The following is a 23,129-nucleotide window of genomic DNA, read 5'->3' as shown; positions in this document are numbered from 1 at the left end:
CTAGACCACTGAGCAGGTCGGGGTGATCAAGAGACAATGTTGGCACACTGATACCAAACGCCAGACCTTTCTCATTAGAATCAGATCTTAGTTCTCGCTATCGATAAACAAAGATCTGAGGACATCCCATTACGGGTCACGTCAGAACGACCTTTCATCCGACCAATCAAAGCGCTGCTTACCAGATCATGAAAGTGACAGTCGGAATGTGTTTTCTAATCATGCAACTCGAAAACATTAACACTGTGTATTCCGAATGACAATTACGGCCCGTACGACTGAATACGTCAAAATTATCTTCTATCTCTCGCTTCTGTGCACAGTACGTGGGAAGTACTGCCATACAAGTTCAACCATATGTTAGACATTCCAGAATGTTTGTTTGTTCAGTTTTCAAAATTTTATCGAGAACTGTGTCAACATATTTTTCAAGCGCAGTCTGAAATGGAAGTCGCCAGGTTGAAATGAGTGCCGTAAAGCCCGAGAAAACTGCTTTCTAATTGGCTGATGTCGACTTCTTGTTAGTTATTTCAGTGGTCGCTCAAAGTTCGCAAAAGGTCGTTCTGACGTGACCCGTAATGGGATCTTTGTTTAGCAGCAGCAAGAACTTAGATCTGACTTTAATGAGATTGTTCTTGTTACAGATATATTTTACAAACAAACCTGGTGAGCAGATGGACTTTCTGTTCCTCACACAAGTTTGTATTTGCCAGAATAAAAATACCGAGCTTTTCAGATGTTGTTTTTGTTCAGCTGAACATATCTATAAGTACTGGGACAAAAAGTCTAAAAAGATTTCAAACAAATATATATTTATAAGGATGCCACTCCCGAATTCTGGTCATGTTCCCTATTCTGTGACTCTCAGAGTGAAGTGCTATGTGTAGTGACTCCCAGAGTGAAGTGCTATGTGTAGTGACTCCCAGAGTGAAGTGCTATGTGAAGTGACTCCCAGAGTGAAGTGCTATGTGAAGTGACTCCCAGAGTGAAGTGCTACGTGAAGTGACTCCCAGAGTGAAGTGCTATGTGAAGTGACTCCCAGAGTGAAGTGCTATGTGAAGTGACTCCCAGAGTGAAGTGCTATGTGAAGTGACTCCCAGAGTGTAGTGCTATGTGAAGTGACTCCCAGAGTGAAGTGCTACGTGAAGTGACTCTCAGAGTGAAGTGCTATGTGAAGTGACTCCCAGAGTGAAGTGCTATGTGAAGTGACTCCCAGAGTGAAGTGCTGTGTGAAGTGACTCCCAGAGTGAAGTGCTATGTGAAGTGACTCTCAGAGTGAAGTGCTATGTGAAGTGACTCCCAGAGTGAAGTGCTATGTGAAGTGACTCCCAGAGTGAAGTGCTGTGTGAAGTGACTCCCAGAGTGAAGTGCTATGTGAAGTGACTCCCAGAGTGAAGTGCTATGTGAAGTGACTCCCAGAGTGAAGTGCTATGTGAAATAAATCCCAGAGTGAAGTGCTGTGTGAAGTGACTCCCAGAGTGAAGTGCTGTGTGAAGTGACTCCCAGAGTGAAGTGCTATGTGAAGTGACTCCCAGAGTGAAGTGCTATGTGAAGTGACTCCCAGAGTGAAGTGCTACGTGAAGTGACTCACCACTCTTGCCTCCTCGTACTTTACTTCGTCTCTCAGCTCAGACTTCAGCTGTCCAATCTTCTTCTTCATCGCCTCGATATTCTCCTTATGACTGTGTTTCAAATCATCTAAAATTGTAAAAGAAATCTATAAGAATTACAAGACTGTGGCGAGGCGTGGCCTAAAACTTGGCAACATAATACATTGGCTTGGTCCTTTATTTTTCGGCAAATGAAAGACACAGCCTTTGGACTTTCACATAAGTACTGGTGTACTCAGAATGGCAGTATTTGATGTTTAAAATGACAGAAGGATGGAGAGGCATAGACGGATAGATGGAAGGATGGATACATGGAAGAATGGCTAGATGGACTGATGAAGGATGGATAGATGGAGAGCTGAAGAATAGATAGATGGACTGATGAAGGATTGAGAGATGGACTGATGAAGGATGGATAGATGGAGAGTTGAAGGATGGAAGAATGGATAGATGGAAGAATAGATAGATGGAAGAATGGCGAGATGGACTGATGAAGGATGGATAGATGGAGAGTTGAAGGATGGAAGAATGGATAGATGGAAGAATAGATAGATGGAAGAATGGCTAGATGGACTGATGAAGGATGGATAGATGGAGAGTTGAAGAATAGATAAATGGAAGAATGGCTAGATGGAAGAGTGGCTAGTTGAACTGATGAAGGATAGAGAGATGAGAGTTGAAGAATGGATAGATGGAAGAATGGATAGATGAACTGACGAGTGAGTGAGTGAGTATGGTTTTACGCCGCTTTCAGCAATATTCCAGCAATATCACGGCGGGGGACACCACAAATGGGCTTCACACTTTGGGAATCGAACCCGGATCTTCGGCGTGACGAGCGAACGCTTTAACCACAAGGCTACCCGACCGCCCAGATGAACTGATGAAGGATGGAGAGATGGAGAGTTGAAGAATAGATAGATGGAAGAATGGATAGATGAACTGATGAAGGATGTAGAGATGCATAGTTGAAGAATAGAGAGATGGAAGAATGGATAGATGAACTGATGAAGGATGGATAGATGAGAGTTGAAGAATAGATAAATGGTAGAATGGATAGATGGTAGAATGGAGAATAGAGATGATCGATGCAGAGAGGGATAGATGGCGAGATGGAAAAATCAATAGATAAAGGATGAGATGGATAGATGAAGGATGAGATGGATAGATGGAAGAATGGATATGAAATGATGGAGAGAAGCATAGATGATAGATTGAAGAAGGTGTACCAACCTTGGTAGTCGAAGTGTGTGTCTATTGTGAGTCTACACAGAGGTATGATCCACTTCACGTCAAAGTTCGAGGCTTTCCTGTAAAGGAAGAAAATCCCATTGATAAGCATTACAAAACTGTACACCGTCACACTCCAAACTTAGTGTTAAACTGGACAAGAAAAAGAACTGGAATCAAAGAACGGAAAAAATTCTTATCGGTTTTTTCAAAAAAAATATTTAGACTTACAGTTTTGAATAAAAAAATATGTCTGGCTTCGCAGCTGTAGCTGATAATATACCAAGTCTCCAAACAAAACCCAAGGGTCTTCCCCTCAGGATACCAAATGGCCAGTCCCTTATCTTAACACTGCATTCTATGCCTTATAGCCAATGTAAGAAACGCCCTTTTCTCTCTTGTTGATCCTGTCACAACTGAAATACAAATCACCTTTGCTGCATTGTGTATGCGCAAAAGGGAAGGGAAGCAAGACACTAATACTTGTGCAGCTAGTTTATAACTGATAGTGACTTCGTTTGACAACATGAAGATCTTATTATGATAAAATATGACAAATTATGGGAATTAGGCAATGAGGTAATAGAGGTAGGGTATTCACAAGAAGGATTAAAATATCATAATAGTATAACATAAATTGGGAAACTGTTACTACCAATTTGAAATTTTACAGTCTTTCGTATAAATAAATGCAGGGTGGTCTGTAAATAATCAAGTCTGGACCAGACAATCCAGTGATTGATATCATGAGCATCGATCCACGCAACTGGGATCGATGACATGCATCAACCAAGTCAGCGAGCCTGACCACCCGATCCAGTTAGTCGCCTCTTAGGACAGGCAGAATCGCCTTTTACGGCAAGCATTGGTTGCTGAAGACCTATTCTACCCCGGAATCTTCACGGGTCCAATAAATGCAGGGATGGAGACTGACCTGTTGTTGTCCTTCTTGGTGCAGACGAGGACGTCGCTGAAGAGGAAGATGTAGCGCACCTTGCGTTGACCCGACACCAGCTCCACCAGGAAACTACTCTTCACCAGGTGGCGCTTCTCCTGAGGCTGTAACACACACAATAACTGTCACCTGTTGTCCAGCTTACGTCATATACTGAACAAAAAACATAAGGGATCATGGATATTTTTTTCAGTACATAAACTGTAGCATACAGGAGATCACAAAATGCTACTTTATGTTCAAGTACACAGAAAATTGGTATGGGAATAAGAACCACTTCACTACGTTTTGGTCAAGTTGCCATAATTTCTTTGTACAGCAGTGAACTATGCAAGACGGGTAAAATGCAACTGAAAAACTAAAAATTATAAAAAAATATAAAATTAGCATGGCTACAAAAACAATCTGAAATGATTAGCCAGTGAAACTGTAGACTCAAACAGCATGATCATACAAAAAAGAAATCACACAGAGCGTCTTCTCATAGCATGGCATTTGGGTACCAGGAGTAGCTGCTGTTACTCTTTTCTATGGGAAAATCAACTGAAAAACAGAGTTATGTCCCCTGGGAACAAATGATACAAGCTCCTCACAGCGATATCCCGTTCGCGGAGCTCTCTATACCATGCTATACTATTGCTGCCACCAGTCATCGACTCCCCACAGTGATAGATGACCACAACCATGCTTGGAGTTGAACTTGCAGCCGATTGACCGTTATGTTTACAAACAAGTGACGAGTGTCGTGACGCCGATTACACTTACCCCTGCTAAATTACTTTCTTTCTTTGTCAATTTGAATTTCTATTTCATTAACACTTTCATGTAATTGATAAAGTAAGAATGTAAGGGGGAAGTGGGTTGATTTTCCGAACCAATCTGATTATACAAACAACAAAGTAAATTCATCTGGAAAACATGGTTAGTCGTAAACCTTTCCAAAATGAACTATGACGGCATTCCTAAAGACATAAACAAAAGTATGAACGTGACTACATTTGGGGTTCGAGGGCAAATTTCAAGATTCTTGTAATTGACGCGCCCACACTGGTGGCAGCGATGTTACCAAGAGTGTAACGAAGGTGTCACACGCTGGGAAGGAGCTCGCAAATGATAAAGGGGAGGTAATCCATGCACTGACCAGGGCTCCACTCTCCCGTATGGTGGAGGAGATCTCCTCCAGGTTGTACTGGGACAGATCGAGGGCCTTCCTCAGCAGCCGGTGGTCCTCATGGTCCTCGGGGGTGTACTTGATCAGGTCCTGCAACAACAGAGAGATGGTAACTTTTGTTTGTTGAACTGTTTGATAGGCAATACTTAGAAGTTGACGGATGACAAAGTAGACGCAATTTATGGACAGTCTTGCATGACAACAGTATAAGGATCTATACCGAAACGTCACCTTCACAGTTGCTAAAGAAAATTGTTATCCATAAACTGTGTCTACGTTGTGTTAGTTTGTTGTTTAACGCCACACTCAGCAATATTCCAGCCATATCACACTGGTCTGATCATACAATCGTACAACAAGCATGGGATGCTGAAGAACTATTCTAACCCAGATCTTCACGGGTCAAATGGTACGTATATTTCCGTCAAAGTTGGACTAATTCGTAATTTTGTCAATACCGCACCACTCTTCTGGTACACTTACATGGAGGACCAGGGCGTTCCTCTGCACTCTCTGAACAGGCTTGAACAGGGCATCTGTAGAAGATGCAGAATAGGTGAATACATGTCATATGTTACACATACAACGCCAACATACATGGAGTAGATTTGTGTCTAAAGTTTTTAATTAGAAAAGTTCCAAAACATATTCTTAACATTCCAAATATAACTAGAAAACAAACTACATAATTAAGAGCTTAATCAATAGACAATGAACTGAATAGTTAGTAGACAATGAACTGAATAGACAGTAGACAATGAACTGAATAGACAGTAGACAATGAACTGAATAGCCTGTATACCATAAACAAAATAGTCAGTAGACAATGAACTGAATAGCCAGTATATCATGAACAAAATAGTCAGTAGACAATGAACTGAATAGCCAGTAGACAATGAACTGGATAGACAGTAGACAATGAACTGGACAGACAGTAGACAATGAACTGAATAGCCAGTATACCATGAACAAAATAGTCAGTAGACAATGAACTGAATAGCCAGTAGACAATGAACTGGATAGACAGTAGACAATGAACTGGATAGACAGTAGACAATGAACTGGATAGACAGTAGACAATGAACTGAATAGCCAGTATACCATGAACAAAATAGTCAGTAGACAATGAACTGAATAGTCAGTAGACAATGAACTGAATAGACAGTAGACAATGAACTGAATAGACAGTAGATAATACACCAAAGTGCTTCTGTGTGCAGGATAATCCCACATGTCGTGTTTATGTGATTGACTTCAGTTTCCAGGCACATGGTTTCAATAGCTCCAGCACACATCATAGACATACCTTCCAGATTTGTTACTTCTTTGGCTTGAGAACCAAATGTCACTTTCTGAAATGAAAACAAACATTATCAAGGTTCATAAAGATATGAGACACTAAAATTCACAGCATTTCAAGGCTTTCAACCATCATTTTCCAGGCTTTTTTATTTGGGTTAGAGCCTCAGTGTATCAATATATTATTTCAAGCCAGCATACAACATATTAGACGTGTGACCTAAGAAGCAGTTCGAACACCACAAATTTACCAACAAGATTTACTTTCACAACCAACAAATAAAATAAATTAAAGCCATAAATTTTGATACTTTAAAAAACAAGTACCGTGGCGGTATATGTCTTTTTGTACAATTTCAAGGCTTTTCAAGGAAACGTTTTTACTCAAAAATAATAACAGATTCATTCAAAGCCTAAATCTAAAGCAGATCATGTTGTCTGTGTTGTGAAAAACTTACAGACAAATTTACAATTCCAATATGGCCGCCATCGTGGCCATGTCTAAAACTGGTTTGAAATTCTATAAGCAGTGATCACATTAGAAACTGACAATAACTTCATGTTACAAACATTATGTCAGTAGTGAAAACAGTTGATTTGAATTGTACCATGAACCAATTACATTTTGAAAACTGGTTTGGAAATTTAATGAGCAATGATAAAAATTAACAAGAAGCCAGCAATGATATCGTGTGTGTTTGATGTTTAACGCAACACTCAACAATATTCCAGCTATATGACAGCAGCCTGTAAATAATCAAGTCTGAACCAGACGATCTATTGTCGTTGAGGCATGATGACACACAATCAGCCAAGTCACAGAGCCTGACCTCTCTGTCCAGCATAGGTTGCTAGGGCCTAATTCTAACACAGAATCCTATGTAGTCAATAGTCAATTGAGAACCAACCATGTAACATTTCCTTAAAACTTTTCCTTGGTTGTGAACATCTATTGTTAAGGGGTGATACTATTGGCAAACTAATAACCTGTTTTGTATTTATTTCAAATTATGTATGTGTCTGAATAGACTGAATAAAGCACTAGTTAAGCAAGTTACAATGCTTTTCAGCTGTTATTATCACCAAGGAGGTTCCCTACCCCTGTGTTACCATGTACTAAATATGTGAAATATATTTTAATCAGGTCTGTAAGCATTGAACGGTATGAATTACAAATAATACACACATAATACTCTCACATAACCATCTGTTAAAACTAAATCACTTCCCTGCACTTAGCTTGACATTTTCCTCACACAGACAAAGTGGTTTGGGAATTAAGGAAGATAAAGCCAGAACACAAGATTTCCATTTGTCAACTGTGGCTAAAATCATCCTTCATGTGTCCTGAACCCACTTGCTCAAAGCGATCTTAGCGCTAAGACTATTGTAAGCCTATGTTAAAGTATGGGAGTTACGATCATCTTAGCGCTAAGATCACTTTGTGCAAGTGGGCCCTGGTCAGTAATCAGGCGTAATCACTACTTATCGGATTCATAAAAGATATCAACACTTGCGTATGGAATAAATCTTTCCTGGTTTCACACCAGAGGCAATATTGGGAAATTGATTATTTGTGTGTGTGTGTGTGTTTGTTTGTTTTTCAAAACTACACATATCAATATTCCAGCTATATAATGGCAACCTGTTAATAATCGGGTTGTGGACCAGACAATCCAGCGATTGTTATTGACATGCCTTCAACCAAGTCACTGAGCCTGACCACCCGATCCACTTGGTCGCCTTTTACGACCAGCAAAGGTTCCTGGGGATCTATTCTAACCCGGAATGTCCACGGGGTAGCTGGGCAAGTATTCACACAGCCTTTATACAACAAGCACAATATAACCCAAATACTTCCTTGTTAGAAAAAGTATTTATATAGTGATATTATTCTGTTTGCATAATTCATACCCTATAAGGAAAGAATACCCTATAAAGGGTAGCAGTCACGGGAGACAGATCACTGGGGTCTACAAAAAGTAGGAGTTAATAGAAATAGACTTATAGGGTATATACTAAAAGTAGGTGTATACAGAGACAGAATTCTGGGCTGTACTACAAGGAGGAACATATTGAGACAGAATTCTAGGGTATATACTAAAAGTAGGAGTATATAGAAATAGATTTCTAGGGTGTATACTAAAAGTTGGAACAAATATGCTCTACTAAAAGTAGGGACATATTGAGACAGAATTCTAGGGTATATACCAAAAGTAGGAGTATATAAAGACAGAATTCTAGGGTGTATACCAAAAGTAGGAGTACATAGAGACAGATTTCTGGGGTATGCTAAAAGTAGGAACTTATTGAGACAGAATTTCAGTGTCTACTAAAAGTAGGAGTGCAGAGAGTGAGAGTTGTAGGGTCTTACTAAAAGTAGGAGTGCAGAGAGTGAGAGTTATGGTGCAGATTTCAGATTTCTGAAAGCAGCGGTAATGTATTGAAGGGAAACCAGATCTCTCTTCATTGCAAAAGGCAAGTCCCAAAAGACACATTTGTATTTGTATTATACAATAACTCGACTCACCCCTGCGATCTCATGGAACTGGGGGTTTTCCTGGGAACACCTGTGTATGGTGGTCACGGCCACCTGGTAGTTCTTCATGTACTTGCCGAACTCAGGGAACTGGAACACCTGGTGGTAGAAACAACAGCAATAATAAGCAAGAGAATTTATGGATGGCAACTTCTTTATTTTGAGGAACACAATTTCTGGAGTTCTAATGAACTAATAAACCTCTTTATACAGATCAGACACCTTGTAGTAGAAAAAAATTAATAATAATAATAATAATCATCATCATCATCACAACAACAACAACAACAACAATAATAATAATGATGATAATAATAATAATGATAAAAAAAAAAAATCTCCTTACATTGATAAATGAAGAGATAGTTTGATAATTATGAAAAGAATTGTCTCCAGATTTCTATCACAACTCCAACTGGACTGAATAAACGCACTTCATTACCGCACCAAAACCCATACAATCTTCATCACAAATAAACCTAACAACACAATTGACACTGTGAACCAAAACACAAGAAAACCATACTTGACTTGCATGTCAAAACATGCCACGTTCTGTTTAAACAGTGCTGTACATATTAACAGTGGTTAATTGAAGACGCATACACCAACACCAACAACTACTTGCTGTCACAGTGACAAAGTCACATGTACATATCAGAACCAAGGTGGAGGTAATTTCACTCCATGGTGTTGATCATATTGGGATAACATCCAAATATTTCTTAACTTGCGCAACAAATTCTGAATCGTGTTTCGATTACACTTAGGGTAAATTTGCTTTTAATCATGCACAATGTATAGAAATGTTGACAAGGACGAGGACATCATTTATTCTGAGTATTTCTTTGTTTGTTTGTTGTTTATCGCCGCACTCGGCAATACTCCAGCTATTTGACAGTGGTCTGTACATAATCAAGTCTGGACCACACAATGCAGTGATTTACATCATGATCATCGATCAATGCAATTGGAATACGATGACATGCATCAACCAAGTCATCAAGGCTGACCAACCAGTCCTGTTTGTCACCTCTTACGGCAAGCATGGGTTGCTGAAGACCTATTCTAACCCGCATCTTCACGAGTAAGTTGTGAGCGAATGAGTAGGTTGGGGACACCAGGAATGGGCTTCACACATTGTACCCATGTGGGGAATCGAACCTGGGCCTTCGGTGTGACAAGCAAACGGTTTAACCACTAGGCTACCCCATTGCCAAAATAGTTATGAGATCTGCAGTGATGAATGAATACAGTAAAAAGTAGCAGTCAGTATCAGTATTATCACAAATCACCGAGGACACCAAGACTTCATCCCTGAGAACTGAACCTGAGTGTTCGGCATGACAAACAGACACTTTAACCACTAGGCTAACTGACCAGCCCAAATACAGCTTAAGATCTACATACCATCATTTTGAAGATTTCGCCAATCTTCTGATCATGTGACCAGTTGTTGACCTTTGGCTCGAGCTCCTTGACGAACTCCTGGTGGATTGCATAAAGTTTCTTAATGTTGAAGAAGATGGCGTTGTTATCTTCCTCCGAGATCACAGGTTTTGAGGTCTGACTCGACGCCTCCAGTGACCTCTTGTACTGAAACACAAGAACATCTCATCATGTCAGCAAAAAGTCCCCTTTCTGTTCATGGTACAAACATGAAGCAGTCCCAATTTTTGACTGGGAGACAAAATGGAGATATTATAGATTTCTTGTACTGATATTCCCCCTGTTAGAGTTTTCATTGAAAAAAATCAACTCAAATGTATCTTGATATATTGATTTATAATAAAATTCATTATTTTGAGTGAGTGAGTGAGTATGGTTTTACGCCGCTTTCAGCAATATTCCAGCAATATCACGGCGGGGGACACCAGAAATGGGCTTCACACATTGTACCCATGTCGGGAATCGAACCCGGGTCTTCGTCGTGACGAGCGAACGCTTTAACCACTAGGCTACCCGACCGCCCCTCATTATTTTTAATCTGTGGATGAAAGTTACTTAAGCAGACCTGCAATTAATTAATCTAATGCTAAATATGAACTGGGCTGATTGATAAATGTGGAAAACTGAATGTTCTGCCTTCTCATCGTCCCTCTGAACCATGGAAATCTTTAAAAAATGTGCATGTTTCTCTGGCAGTGAAAAACTAACTTAGTATCAATATTCATAAATTTGTATCGATACAATATGAAAACTTACTTAGTATCAATATTCATAAATTTGTATCGATACAATATGAAAACTTACTTAGTATCAATATTCATAAATTTGTATCGATACAATATGAAAACTAACTTAGTATCAATATTCATAAATTTGTATCGATACAATATGAATTGATTCATCGATATCGCAATACACAGACATCCATATATAATGAAATAAACGTAAAGGTTATCACACGTTCATGAACTTACATGGATGAGGAGTTCGAGGATGGCGAGGTAACTCTTCTCACTCTCCAGCACGCCCTTCACGATGTACTGCCGCATCTGCAGCAGCTTGTCACGGGCAGACAACTCCTCATGTACTCCGTCAGTCTGTGGGGATACGCAGAGATTCACATATGGACACATGATTCATTTAATGCCTTCAACAACGTAAATGTGTGTGATAATCAGGATGAATCTAGGATATGAACCTAACCAGTGGATCCTGATATAACTAAGGGACACAACTCCGCTAAACGCAGAGCCTTCAGCCACTGGGCACCATGCACAGCCCCTTATGAATGACGATCACACCAGCACGACAGAAACTGTTTGAGTCCACTAGTCCTTATAATGATAACATGTATCAAAACCCTTAAAAATGGCAAATTTCTACTAGTCTATTGGGCAGTTTGGCAAGGACTATAGGACTACTGTCAAATTCTAATGCTAATCAACACACTGAGTGAGTGAGTGAGTGAAAATTTAACATACCATCAGCATTTTCTCAGCCATATAACGATAACTTGTAAGAATCTACATCAAAACATCGCTATATGCAATAAACCAGAAGTTTGTTATCCAAAGAAATTTTACAAAAAACGATGTTACCATCACACTGAAAATGAACCAAGCACCTTTGGTCAAATATGGTTCAAGTTTACGTACCTCATCAAATGACACCTCCTCCTCGCCACTGCTGACCACAGGGGACTCGAGGATGACTCGCTTGATCTGGGGGGACACCGCCATAGGGATATCGGGGTGGGAGTCCTGGCACTGCTCAGGTGACCTGCTTTCTGCTTCATGATTGGCTGATGCTGGCAGTTCGGAGGCTGGGATGAACACAATGTCGGAAGCAAGGGCTGTAACAGAGAATCGAACATTGAAAACACTATCAAATGAATATAGATGCTATTAAACACCACTGTCTTAGTTTTTACTGTAATTATTGGGGACTGGATTGCTCCTAACTATAAGGCAAAGCAGAGAGAAAGTGTTTTTACTTTTTGACAACCTTGTAGACTAAGTTTGGTTCAGTGATTCCAAGGCTGTCCTTCAGAATAGATTATTATTTTCATGCTCTACCTGATGAGTGAGTGAGTGAGTGAGTGAGTGAGTTTATGCTTTACCTCACTTCAGCAGTATTTCAGCCATATCGTGATGAGTCTACCTGGTATGTAAGAGCTTGGCATACAGGTAAATAATCATAGAATAACCAACGAGCTACGTAAACTTATAGATTATTTGTCCCAAGGGAGACAATCTGTATGATACTCATTGTCAATTGATGTTTGAAGTATGTACCCTACAGTGAAACTGTTGCAGTGGGGGTAGTTGTGGAGTTTTTGTTGCGGTAGGCGTAGCTGAAGTGTTTGCGTTGTGTTGGGGGTAGCTGTGGAGTTCCTGTTGTGGTGTGAGTTAAGTTATGGGCTTTCTGTTGTGGGCGGGTAGTTGACAGGTTTGTGTTGGGGATGTTGCAAACAATATTTCTCAATGAGTTCCGAGCGAGCAGACCCCAACTGACACAAATGATCAGCATATGTTAATTACAGCACAATACCCAGGTTCAGGGATCAATACCAGCATGGGTTATACCAGGTCTACTTCATGAGTGAGTGAGTGACTTGGGTTTAACGCAGCTGTTAACAGTATTCCAGTCATATCGCGGCGTGTCAGCTTAATGTGGGAGGAAAGCCCGAAGTGATGCAGGTCTCAGACGTTTACCACTTCGGTGAAACCCACAAGCATGGGTATGGTGCTGACAAACCTAGAAACATAATCAGGGCGAACGAGGATACAATCATAGGTTTCTGGCGTGCCAAAGGGACGCAACTCTGCACAGAGAATCGCAGCGCCTTAGACGACTGGGCCACCGTGCCCCTGAGTTAAGTTATGGGGTTATTGGGTTTTTATTGCAGTTGTGGAGTTTCTGTTGTGGCCGGGTAGACGACGGGGCCACCCGTGTTCCCAATACAACATGACATAAATCCTCAAGGTCTCGTGTGTAACGTGACAAGGTGGATCTGGTCACTGAAACTCTTGCAACATACCAGTGTCAACACGCTGAGTCAGTGAAGTGAACAGTGATGATATGGTAGTTACACAATACAAGCCTACACCCACAGCTGTCAATGGATGACTCACCAGTGTGATGTTACATGATACAAGTTTATGCATCATACATAAGAAATGATACAAAATTAAATCATTTATAAGACATAATCTAAACAGAAAAGAAAACGTGATCTTTTTTATGCAAATTGCTTGACTGGTGGGTGCTACCAGTAGAGCAGGACATGTTCTCACTTATCACAAACACCTGTGTCATCACTGATTTTCAGTGATCCATTCATATAATTGTCACCTCTATTTTACCTTTTAAGCCCAATGGGATATTTCATTGGATAATCGAGACTGGTTATCCTCTATCACTTCCATTTCACGTTTACAGGAGAGCTACTCTCGCCCATAGCATACACTATCGTGTTATCCCTCATAACTAAGTGATTTGAGTTCTAATACTGCTATTTCATATTTTACCCAATATAACAAACAGAGTAACTTGGGTTGTAAACAGGACACACCTTCCACTATTTATGTTCAGATGGATATTCAGGAATGTATGGTTTCTTAAAATATATCCAGGGAGTTATTTTATCATAGGATTCCAAACTAAGTGCCTATGGCTGACATATATAAGGAAACAAATCGTTATTAGGCTTAAAAAAATACAACAACTGGTTCTCATGCAACGGTTTATGAAAATATAGCGCGGGCGGGCGGATTTTTTTTATTTTCCGTTGTTCATACTAGTATGTAGCTAAATAAACTGCTGTGTAACCAAATAAACAATGTGTACAATCAACCTGGGAAAGGGCCTCCCTACATAAATGGATTCCTTGATGAGTAAAATACTGGAATACAGTATCTGACTACTACTGGACTTGGAATATTAAAGAACTTTTTTGTTTCGTTTTTAAAATTGAAATAAAAACGAAATGTGCGGAGAACTTTATGATGAAGAGGGTGGTGCCTGAGAAATAAGACTATTATTTTTTTTAGCCTTATAATTAAAATTTGGGGCTTATTTCCAAATTATTTTCCAAAATTCAGAGGTATTTTCAACATTGTATTGTAACATTGAATTCATTATGATAAAATAAAACCAAGCAGAATAGCCTCTTCCCCTCTACTGCTCTCATTGTTTACTGTAGATTTGGGCTGAATAGGAGTGTAGATAAATGTTTGTTATCTGTATGATCTGACATAACTGTGTTACAATTTGGAGACTGTCTTTCATAAACACCTGTGAGACCTACATATCAAATCATTTAGATAATAATCAGCACAAGTCCCATATCAGAAGTACACAAGTCTGTGTAAAAAAACGAATCAGCATCTCCAGGAGATAATAGCTGAGGTCAAATGGGGTTTAATGTCGCATTCAAATTTATTGCACTTCGGTAGCAAAGTGTGGCTGCATGTGCCAGTCTGGACTCATGCTGGTTTTAAAGTACACAATGTGTAATACAGCTGTATGTTTATTAAACAAGATATCTCTTCACGGACAAGTAATAAACAACAACATATTGTACAAATTAGGGAGATCTGAGATTGTGGGTCCTTTAGGTCCCTCTATGGTATTTGAATCTAGGGACCTCCTAACTTTCAACGCTATTGTCATCTTCCCGAGGCAAGAGTTGACTGACTATAAAAGTCCAGTTTCCACCCTTGCTGAACAACGCTGGGATTCCTGGGCTCGATCGTAGCACCACCAGTGGCTATTACCAGTTATGTCCCTTTTAAGCCTCTCCTATTGACCAATCCGATTCCACCTCTTGCATCACTTGCATTTTTTTCAAACAAAATGGTGGCGCCCAGTCAAGACGATATGATCGATAATCAAGATCTATATTGTGATAAAACGAGTCTTACATCGTGAAATGCATCAAATCCCACAACATTTTGATTAGAAACATGAAAAGATTTAAGAAAATATCTGTTGACAATGGGTTGGCGGTGCACATGCTTTGCAAATCCTGCAATCGACCAAAATCTACACGACAGTTGACGAACCAAATTTTGATTTCGTAACGCGATTTTGAACGGACTATGCATAGACTCGTTAGTCCAGCCAAAATGTAACTCCATAATACCAGCCTAGTTCGGCAAGAGTGGAAACTGGACTTTTATAGTCAGTTAACTCCCTTGCCTCGGGAAGACGCAATATCGTTGACTAACATGCTTATTATTGATCACTGCTGCTGTGCCTCACAATGAACCAGCCATGCTCTACATTCGCTCCGCTAGCATTAGGCGTGGTTCCAAACCAGACCCATACACCAGGTGTAATGTCCCAAGTCACGCCATCATTGATGTTCTGAGAAGTACAGCACACTCAGACAAGCTTGTTCAATTGATCCGTGACATATTCATGTTGTCCGCTAATCTTGGAGTGCAATATTTTATCTCAATGACTCACATTTCAGCAATCGATGATTAAAATTACTTTCCAATGCTTTGAACTTGACACACTTAGAGCATGTTTGTACAGTGACTTGTTGCAACGATGGACGGAAATAGAATCGTTCCCCCCGACACAGATCACACTCAGTATATGTGGTGACATCATTCCTCCATGTTCCCAGTACATACACGCGCTCTATTTTCCTACAATTATTTGAATTTAACCAAGTTTCTTGTGACTAATGAAACAAGACAAAAAGTGAGCAGGGCTCAATGATACTCTGACTTCGACTCCAACATATTTCTAAGTTCAAAACATGAAAAAAGAAATATTTTCTCCAAAAAATCCACTTCTTGAAATCAAATTTCATACTGCACCTTACCTATTGGCATAGAAACTGAACCCCAATTCAGAAAAGAAGTTACAGGTCACCCAAATGTTGTAGGGAAAATATATTCTCAGTTGAAAACATGAAAAATTCATATTTTTTTCAGAAAATACACAAATCAAAATTATACTTTGCACTTAACCTCTTCTATTGGAAACTGTTCCCTAAATTTGAAAAGAATCCATGAAGTATTTTTCTAGTTATAGGTCGCCCAAATGTTTCAGTAAAAAAGATTTAAGTGAAAAATAGCTGAAATCACACTTTGCAGTGCATCTATCCTATAGGTATAAAAAGTGTTAAAGTTTGAAAAGAATCTATGCAGAAGTTTTCAAGTTATAGGTCACACACAAAAATGTCTATAAGGACATTGGTAGTTTATACTCCTGCCTTTTCAGGGTGGGGTATAACTACAATCTCTCATTGATGCTAATGTCAAAGTGGAGCCATGAGGGTTAGACTCATATGTATCAGGTAGGGTAGTGCTGATGACAATGAATTATTACATTTCTCTAATTTCTGTTGAATAAAGTGCAAATTTGGATGCCGAATCTCAGGCATGTTATTTCTAAACCATGTAATAATTCTGTTATTAATATTTTCACAAACATTTCTTACATTTTGTACCCTAAATTGTTGTCAATCACTAAATCTAGGGGATCAAGAAATGTCATTTGTCTCAATTCTCCAGAGCTTTTAGTGCCAAACGAATATCACTGTTCCAGAAGGCGACTTTGGCCACTTATAATAAGTTCAAAGCCTAGAAGATAGAGCCTACCACCATGACCACCGAAGTGTCTTCTCAGATGAAAATATATCAACTTTAGTTGATAGAATTTACAATTATCTGACGCTTGCTCAGGACATTTTTACTTTTATCGAGTGTTGATAAATTTAAGCTTGGAAGACAAGAGGGTGAGATTCTATTTGTTATCCAAGATCATTCTTCCAACATTCCCAGCTTGTAAACAGTGATAACCAGTGTCTTGAGCGTAAATTAAAGACAGCTAACCAGCATATAAGAAGCAGAGAGATTAATGATTATACCAACGAGATATAGCTTGATCTCATGCAGCCTTCTGAAATCCAACTGTTAAATGTAATCACAACATCTGGGCCTAATATTGGGAATATCATTAAACTAAAACCCAAAGAAATGTTTAACAGACCTTTATTTATTGCCTTCTGCCTCAGTACATGGCATCGATTAAAATTCTGTACGATTCGCTGAGCTTCCAGATCCCACATTAACTCGCTGGGATGGGGCAAAAGCTGGATTAGCAATACCGTTAAGAAACCTTTCAGTTTTTCAAATTTCTGACATGCACAGCTGACAGTCTGAGCAGAGCTTAAACATCTGCAATTATTTCATGAGTGATTCGGCAGAAATATAATGGCTTCCGGATATTCAACAACAGTAAAATTAGCTGTGCTTTTTTATTGTGATTCTATCAATGTGTAATCCCAGACATGTTCTTCCGTGCATGAAGCCCTATCACTGGGACAGGTCACGTCATATAGCTGTCATATGTCTGTGTTACATAATTCATAGTCCCCAGGGGAAGCAGATGTCATAACATGATGACTGACTGCACTAATCACGCTAATCACGTTAGCAACAGTCCAACAAGGCCACACAAGAGTTATACATGTATCAAATTACCAGGCTTAACATTTGAGGTATGTTGTTTAAACATCAATATGTCTGGCAAAAGAAAAATTCTACAATTTTTACCAAACTAACACTTAATCATTAACTAAATTACACACAGAGCAGGGATTTACCAAGGATTCTAAACTGTCCCCTAATTGGGAAAAATCATTATTTTGTCCAAAATTGCGAAAATAATTAAACAAAAAAAATTCCTAAAATATTTTAACATTACATTCAATGCAATAATGGCAACTAAGCATAGACACCTATCTTCTATACTGGTCCTGTTATCAGTGAAATACAAGGCATATCTACAATGCCTTACCATCAGTTTGCATAGGATATTTTTATCTTTCCATCATATACAAAACTGATTCTCATAATAGGTCAAGTGCATATTTAAATAGAATTATTGTTATCCCTATCAAAAGAGGAGTAATATGAAGTGTGAAATGTCTAATTTCAGTTTGGGGACTTAGGGTTGAATATTGGCCTGTAATCAAGTCCAGACAGATCTCTGTAGATAATGAGTGAGTGAGTGAGTTGGGTTTAACGCCGCTTTTAACATTATTCCAGTTATATCACGGCGTGTCAGCTTAATGTGGGAGGAAAGCCCGAAGTAATGCAGGTCTCATACGTTTACCACTTCGGTGAAACCCACGAGCATGGGTATGGTGCTGACAAACCTAGAAACATAATCGGCTGTAGATAATGTCTCAGTCTGACACAGGTCTCTAATTACAGCCTCTCGACCCAGACTGGGAACCAGACCGTGAAGCAGGCTTCTTTAAGTGCAGGGTAATTGTTGGCTGTCTGATTAACATCATATAAATTTTGTCTCTCTGTAATAAGGGCCTATTTGCACAGACAATATATTAAGTTTCACACATGGCACTTAAAATCTTTTACAATAGTTAGACAAAATCCCTTTTCACTGTACTTTGTTTTGTTGAATGCTACACGCGACTGCTCATCTTCTCAAGATTTGTTAATACTTTTATCAAAACTGAATGTTAGTCCTTCTAACTTAAACTGTTTCAATTATTACAGTAACAAATAGATTATTGTATCAATGACACAAATAAACAACGCATTTACAACTCTAACTAAAGAATTAATTAAATAAATCAACAAAACTCAAACTAAAGTATTTATACTGCGGAGCAAACTCCCTTTTCAATAGATAAAAAGACACTCTATATGATATATCAGAATACTTTACAGTGACATTGAGCATGATAGTAAAGCAGCCCTTGCCAAAACCGTTATTATCAATAATGCAATTTGAGATCTTGGGGTCCTGAGATTCAAATACCATAGAACGCCTAAAGACCAAAGGAATCCTTTAATTACAAAAACTGCCTCACGATACAAAGACCGTTAAGAAAAACAAAACTAAAAGTGATTGGATACAGCTGAATACATGTTCCCAATAGAAACGTAGATCAAAGTTTCATAAAGACCCTGAATAGCTATGACGAATATATTACTAAAATAAGTTAAGGATCGCCCGATTTTTCATAATTTAATAGTTGATATAGTTACGGTAATCTATCATAGCATGTCAGGATAATATGAAAGAATTGGGTGATCCTTGACTTATTTTAAGTGGTATACATGTAAGTGCCTTATGACATCCACAATATCCACATTGACCAATCCTGATCCTAATCAACATTAAACTGTTTAATCAGATGCAGTCAAACCAGACAATATTCATGCAGCCATGACTAACATAGCGAAGCTATCATCAATGATTATTCACAATTTAACCCTGATTACTCTGAGGCCATACCCCAGGCAGTCATCCACAGCATTCAATCGACATGCCTATGTCATGACTACACATTGTATCGACACCTCAGCTGATTTCATGCTCTCAATAACGCGGAACAACATGCCACCTAACTCCCCATGTAGGGAACGCACACATCACCTCATACCTATATCAACACAGAATACTATTTCTGTATAGAATAGAAATTCCAATTGGGTCAGCAGACAATAAAATAAGGTCGAGCATAGCGAAGCTTTCTTCTGCTTTGTACACTGGATTTGTAAAATTCAATGGCCATTCCTCGTCTATGTGTGTATTTTGCATACATCGCATGACCTGATCTATTCTAATACAGTTTTACCGGAAGCATAGTTTTCCGTGTTGATACAGTGTTGTGTACTCTGGGTGTGGTGTGGTCGACGTCAGAAATGACGACGACAGCGAAGGTAAACAGGGTCGAGAGCTGTGATGTCACATATTGAATGGGGTAGTCTTTACACTTCTTGTGTGAGGAACGTCAGTTGACGTCAGATCATATCTACGTCACTACAAGAGTTGTAACGTAACATCAGACTTCAAAAATCACGCTAGCCGAGACTACTAAATTGTGCTGAGGACAAGTCAAACTCCAATGATGGTACAATGTCGTCATCACTGACACATAACACTTCAGGATTATAATTCTGATCCAGTTCACAATGCTTCAATTTTGCTACAAATATAGACTTAATAAAACTGATAGAAAATGTAAACATAGTAAAAAAAATTGTCTTATTCAAGCCAGACTTGGCCACAAACTCTGAGGACTAGTAATATAAAATCTCCAGACGTACTCTTATAAGGCTAGTCTTAAAACCCCATATAGAGGCTGAATATGCCATGTATCCAGTCCTGTAATCTCTGAATTATTTGCTTCTCTGAGTACAAGGGTGTGTCAATGGTGAGGTGTCTTTTATGTAGGATTTGAGGATGGTGAATGTTAAGAAAGAGATTGCGTACCAATTTTAATTTCTATTATGCCACCCACAAACGTACATTGTTTTGCATCGACACGTTCTTGTAGATACGATACCAATATAGTTGCATGGAGTAACCCAATTCACCAAACAGGGAAATTCACCAAACAGGGAGAATGGTAAAATGTAGGTGCAGGGCATTAAGCATGGTTATTGTGCTGACCACTGAGGATCAGAAACTGGACACATCGGCAAGTCGCACCCATGACCACTGATACTGCCACGGAGCCACCCAGCACAGCAGCAGCAGCAGCAGCAGCATCATGTGGACATGTGACAGCATGTGGTCCTGTGTACAGCGCACAGGTCACAATTCATACAAAGTTAAGCAACATCAGTCAAACAGCGTAGTTGGACAAAATGGGTGTCCATGTTTGACAGCAGCTTCTTAGAGTTTCTTGGGCTTCGGCCCTGCCCAGAACTCAAGAGGACATTTAACACATGTGGTGTTCCCTTAGGCAAGTGAATTTGTTTGAATTCTCCTTTTGCATAACTGTAGATGGGTACCCGGTAGAAGATGGCAGGCAGATACTCCCCAGGGAGCTGAGAATAAAAATTGAGTTCACACTGATCCAGTAACCGGGTAATAATAAGATCTATCTTTCTAAGTGTATTTGAGGAGATATTAATTGGAAAAGTGGTATACAAATAAATAATACAGATATAATATTGTGCAATCAACATGATTATCATGACTACGAAGATGACATCGCCATAGGTACGTTATTTACGCTTTTTGCCTTGCAGAAATAACCTTGAATAACTTTGGTTGGGCTCATTTTAACAGCACAATGTTCTGAACAACTGACATAACAACCAACACTATGACTAGTGGGTATATAACTTCCCAAATGTGGCCTGGGAACACTTATCAGCCTGTAGGTGTAAATCTTTCCCTGTCTGTCACCCACTGCCATTATGACCCAGGGGTCAGTTCAACCCTTACCATGCTTATCAGGACCATCAACCATTAAACCCCCAGAAATACTATCACTACTGATATCAAATATGAAAATACATCAATTACATTGTCCATACTTTATAAAAGGTCGATCACTGTGATCACACTGAACATGCTGAAACACACGTACAGCATGCCAAATTCACATTTCATTTTTTTGAGTGCAATGACAAAAGAGGAAATAGAAATATGACTATCGATCATAAAATGTCATTTTGACACGACCTTACTAGAGTGCAAGTTAACCGCCCCGAAAATATTTCTTCTACAGTAATATGAAAACAGAGCATAAAATGATGTTTGTAATTACCTTAAAGAATGATAAAATGGATGGTTTCATAATCGACGAACGCAGGATTACGGGAACAGAGAGTAAGCTTTACACAATAATGTGTGGATGATGGAACTCTGACTAAGAATACCGGTAGTTGTCCAGCAACACACCCTGGAAGAGGCGACTTAATGGATCAGTGGTTTCAACTTGTAATTGTCATCAGACCCCAACGACACGGATTTATAATCCCTCATCATATCAATCACTGGTTTGTCTGGTCCAGACTCAATTATTTAGAGGCCACCATGATATATCCGGAATATTTCTGACTGCAGCACAACAAACCAACTTTCAGATTAACAATCACTAGATGCAGCCTAAACGCCCAAAAGCTTCCCAGATAACATGAATATAAAACCTTTTATCATATACCAAGACACTGGCTCGACTTGACAATTCACTCAGGAGGGCAACTGATTTAGCCAACAGGTGTTTTCAGCAACCCATGCTTGTGACTATGCTTGTCCTAAGAAGTGACTAACATGATGGGGTAGTCAGACTCACTGACATTGTTGAAACATGTCATTGTATTCCATTTGTGTAGAACGATGTTTATGATGTCAATCACTGGATTGTCTGATCCAGACTTGATTATTTACAGGTTGCCATCATATATCTGGAATATTTCTGAGTGCAGGATTAAACAACAAACAAACAAACAAACAAACAAACAAACAAACAAACAAACAAACAAACATGAAAAGTCAGCAAAACCCACTCCAACATTGGGAGGGAGATACATGCAGACAAAACAAACAATGATGTCGGCATCAGAACAAGGGCAATGCTGAGATTCTGCAGTATTCCAGGTCAAGGAAAGAAGGAAATCTTCTCCACATTTCCATGAATAAAGACAACGTATCGGAACACAGTTCAAGATACAAAAATGTGTGTTCACCCAATGGATGCCTTTAACCAGTCTGTGACTTCAGCCACAAAGTAAGGATAAGATTTATGGATGAAACAACTTCCTTATTACAATTAGGAGCAACGTTTCGGTGTAGGTTCTAACACCGTTATCAAGCAATTTGGAACCTACACCAAAACTTTGCTCCTAATTGTAATAAAGAAGTTGTTCATCCATAAATCTTATCCTTACTTAGTACTCCAACTTCTATAAAGAAGTCACTAGTCTCAAGCCTGAGTAAAAATTGTACAAAAGTTAAATTTAACCATATTCCAAGTTCAGAAAATATGGAATATATGGACAGTCATGTGAATCTTTGGACAAAATAATACTATGGGGCACTTGTTAATATCATTTAGAGGTGAGGTGAGGTGAAATGGGGTTT

The 23,129-nt window shown here is 39.1% G+C and overlaps 1 protein-coding gene across 2 annotated transcripts in view; it reads right to left on the bottom strand.

Moving 5' to 3' along the window:
- LOC139477433 (breakpoint cluster region protein-like) overlaps positions 1-23,129 on the bottom strand; it is a 93,650-nt gene that overhangs the window by 15,358 nt on the left and 55,163 nt on the right. For both annotated transcript variants that reach the window (XM_071260002.1, XM_071260003.1), the window contains 10 exons: positions 11,909-12,105; positions 11,228-11,350; positions 10,215-10,400; positions 8,796-8,903; positions 6,273-6,318; positions 5,450-5,502; positions 4,937-5,056; positions 3,775-3,899; positions 2,844-2,920; positions 1,592-1,698 (listed from right to left, as the gene is read on the bottom strand). In XM_071260002.1, coding sequence (XP_071116103.1) covers positions 1,592-1,698; positions 2,844-2,920; positions 3,775-3,899; positions 4,937-5,056; positions 5,450-5,502; positions 6,273-6,318; positions 8,796-8,903; positions 10,215-10,400; positions 11,228-11,350; positions 11,909-12,105 — 1,142 coding nt within the window. The remainder of the gene's footprint in view (positions 1-1,591; positions 1,699-2,843; positions 2,921-3,774; positions 3,900-4,936; positions 5,057-5,449; positions 5,503-6,272; positions 6,319-8,795; positions 8,904-10,214; positions 10,401-11,227; positions 11,351-11,908; positions 12,106-23,129) is intronic.

Source organism: Haliotis cracherodii, unplaced genomic scaffold (assembly GCF_022045235.1).
Source record: "Haliotis cracherodii isolate W230 unplaced genomic scaffold, xgHalCrac1.p SCAF_33, whole genome shotgun sequence".
Lineage (NCBI taxonomy): Eukaryota > Metazoa > Mollusca > Gastropoda > Lepetellida > Haliotidae > Haliotis > Haliotis cracherodii.
Note: the sequence above shows the minus strand (reverse complement) of the source record. Positions and strands in the feature narration are given on the sequence as shown.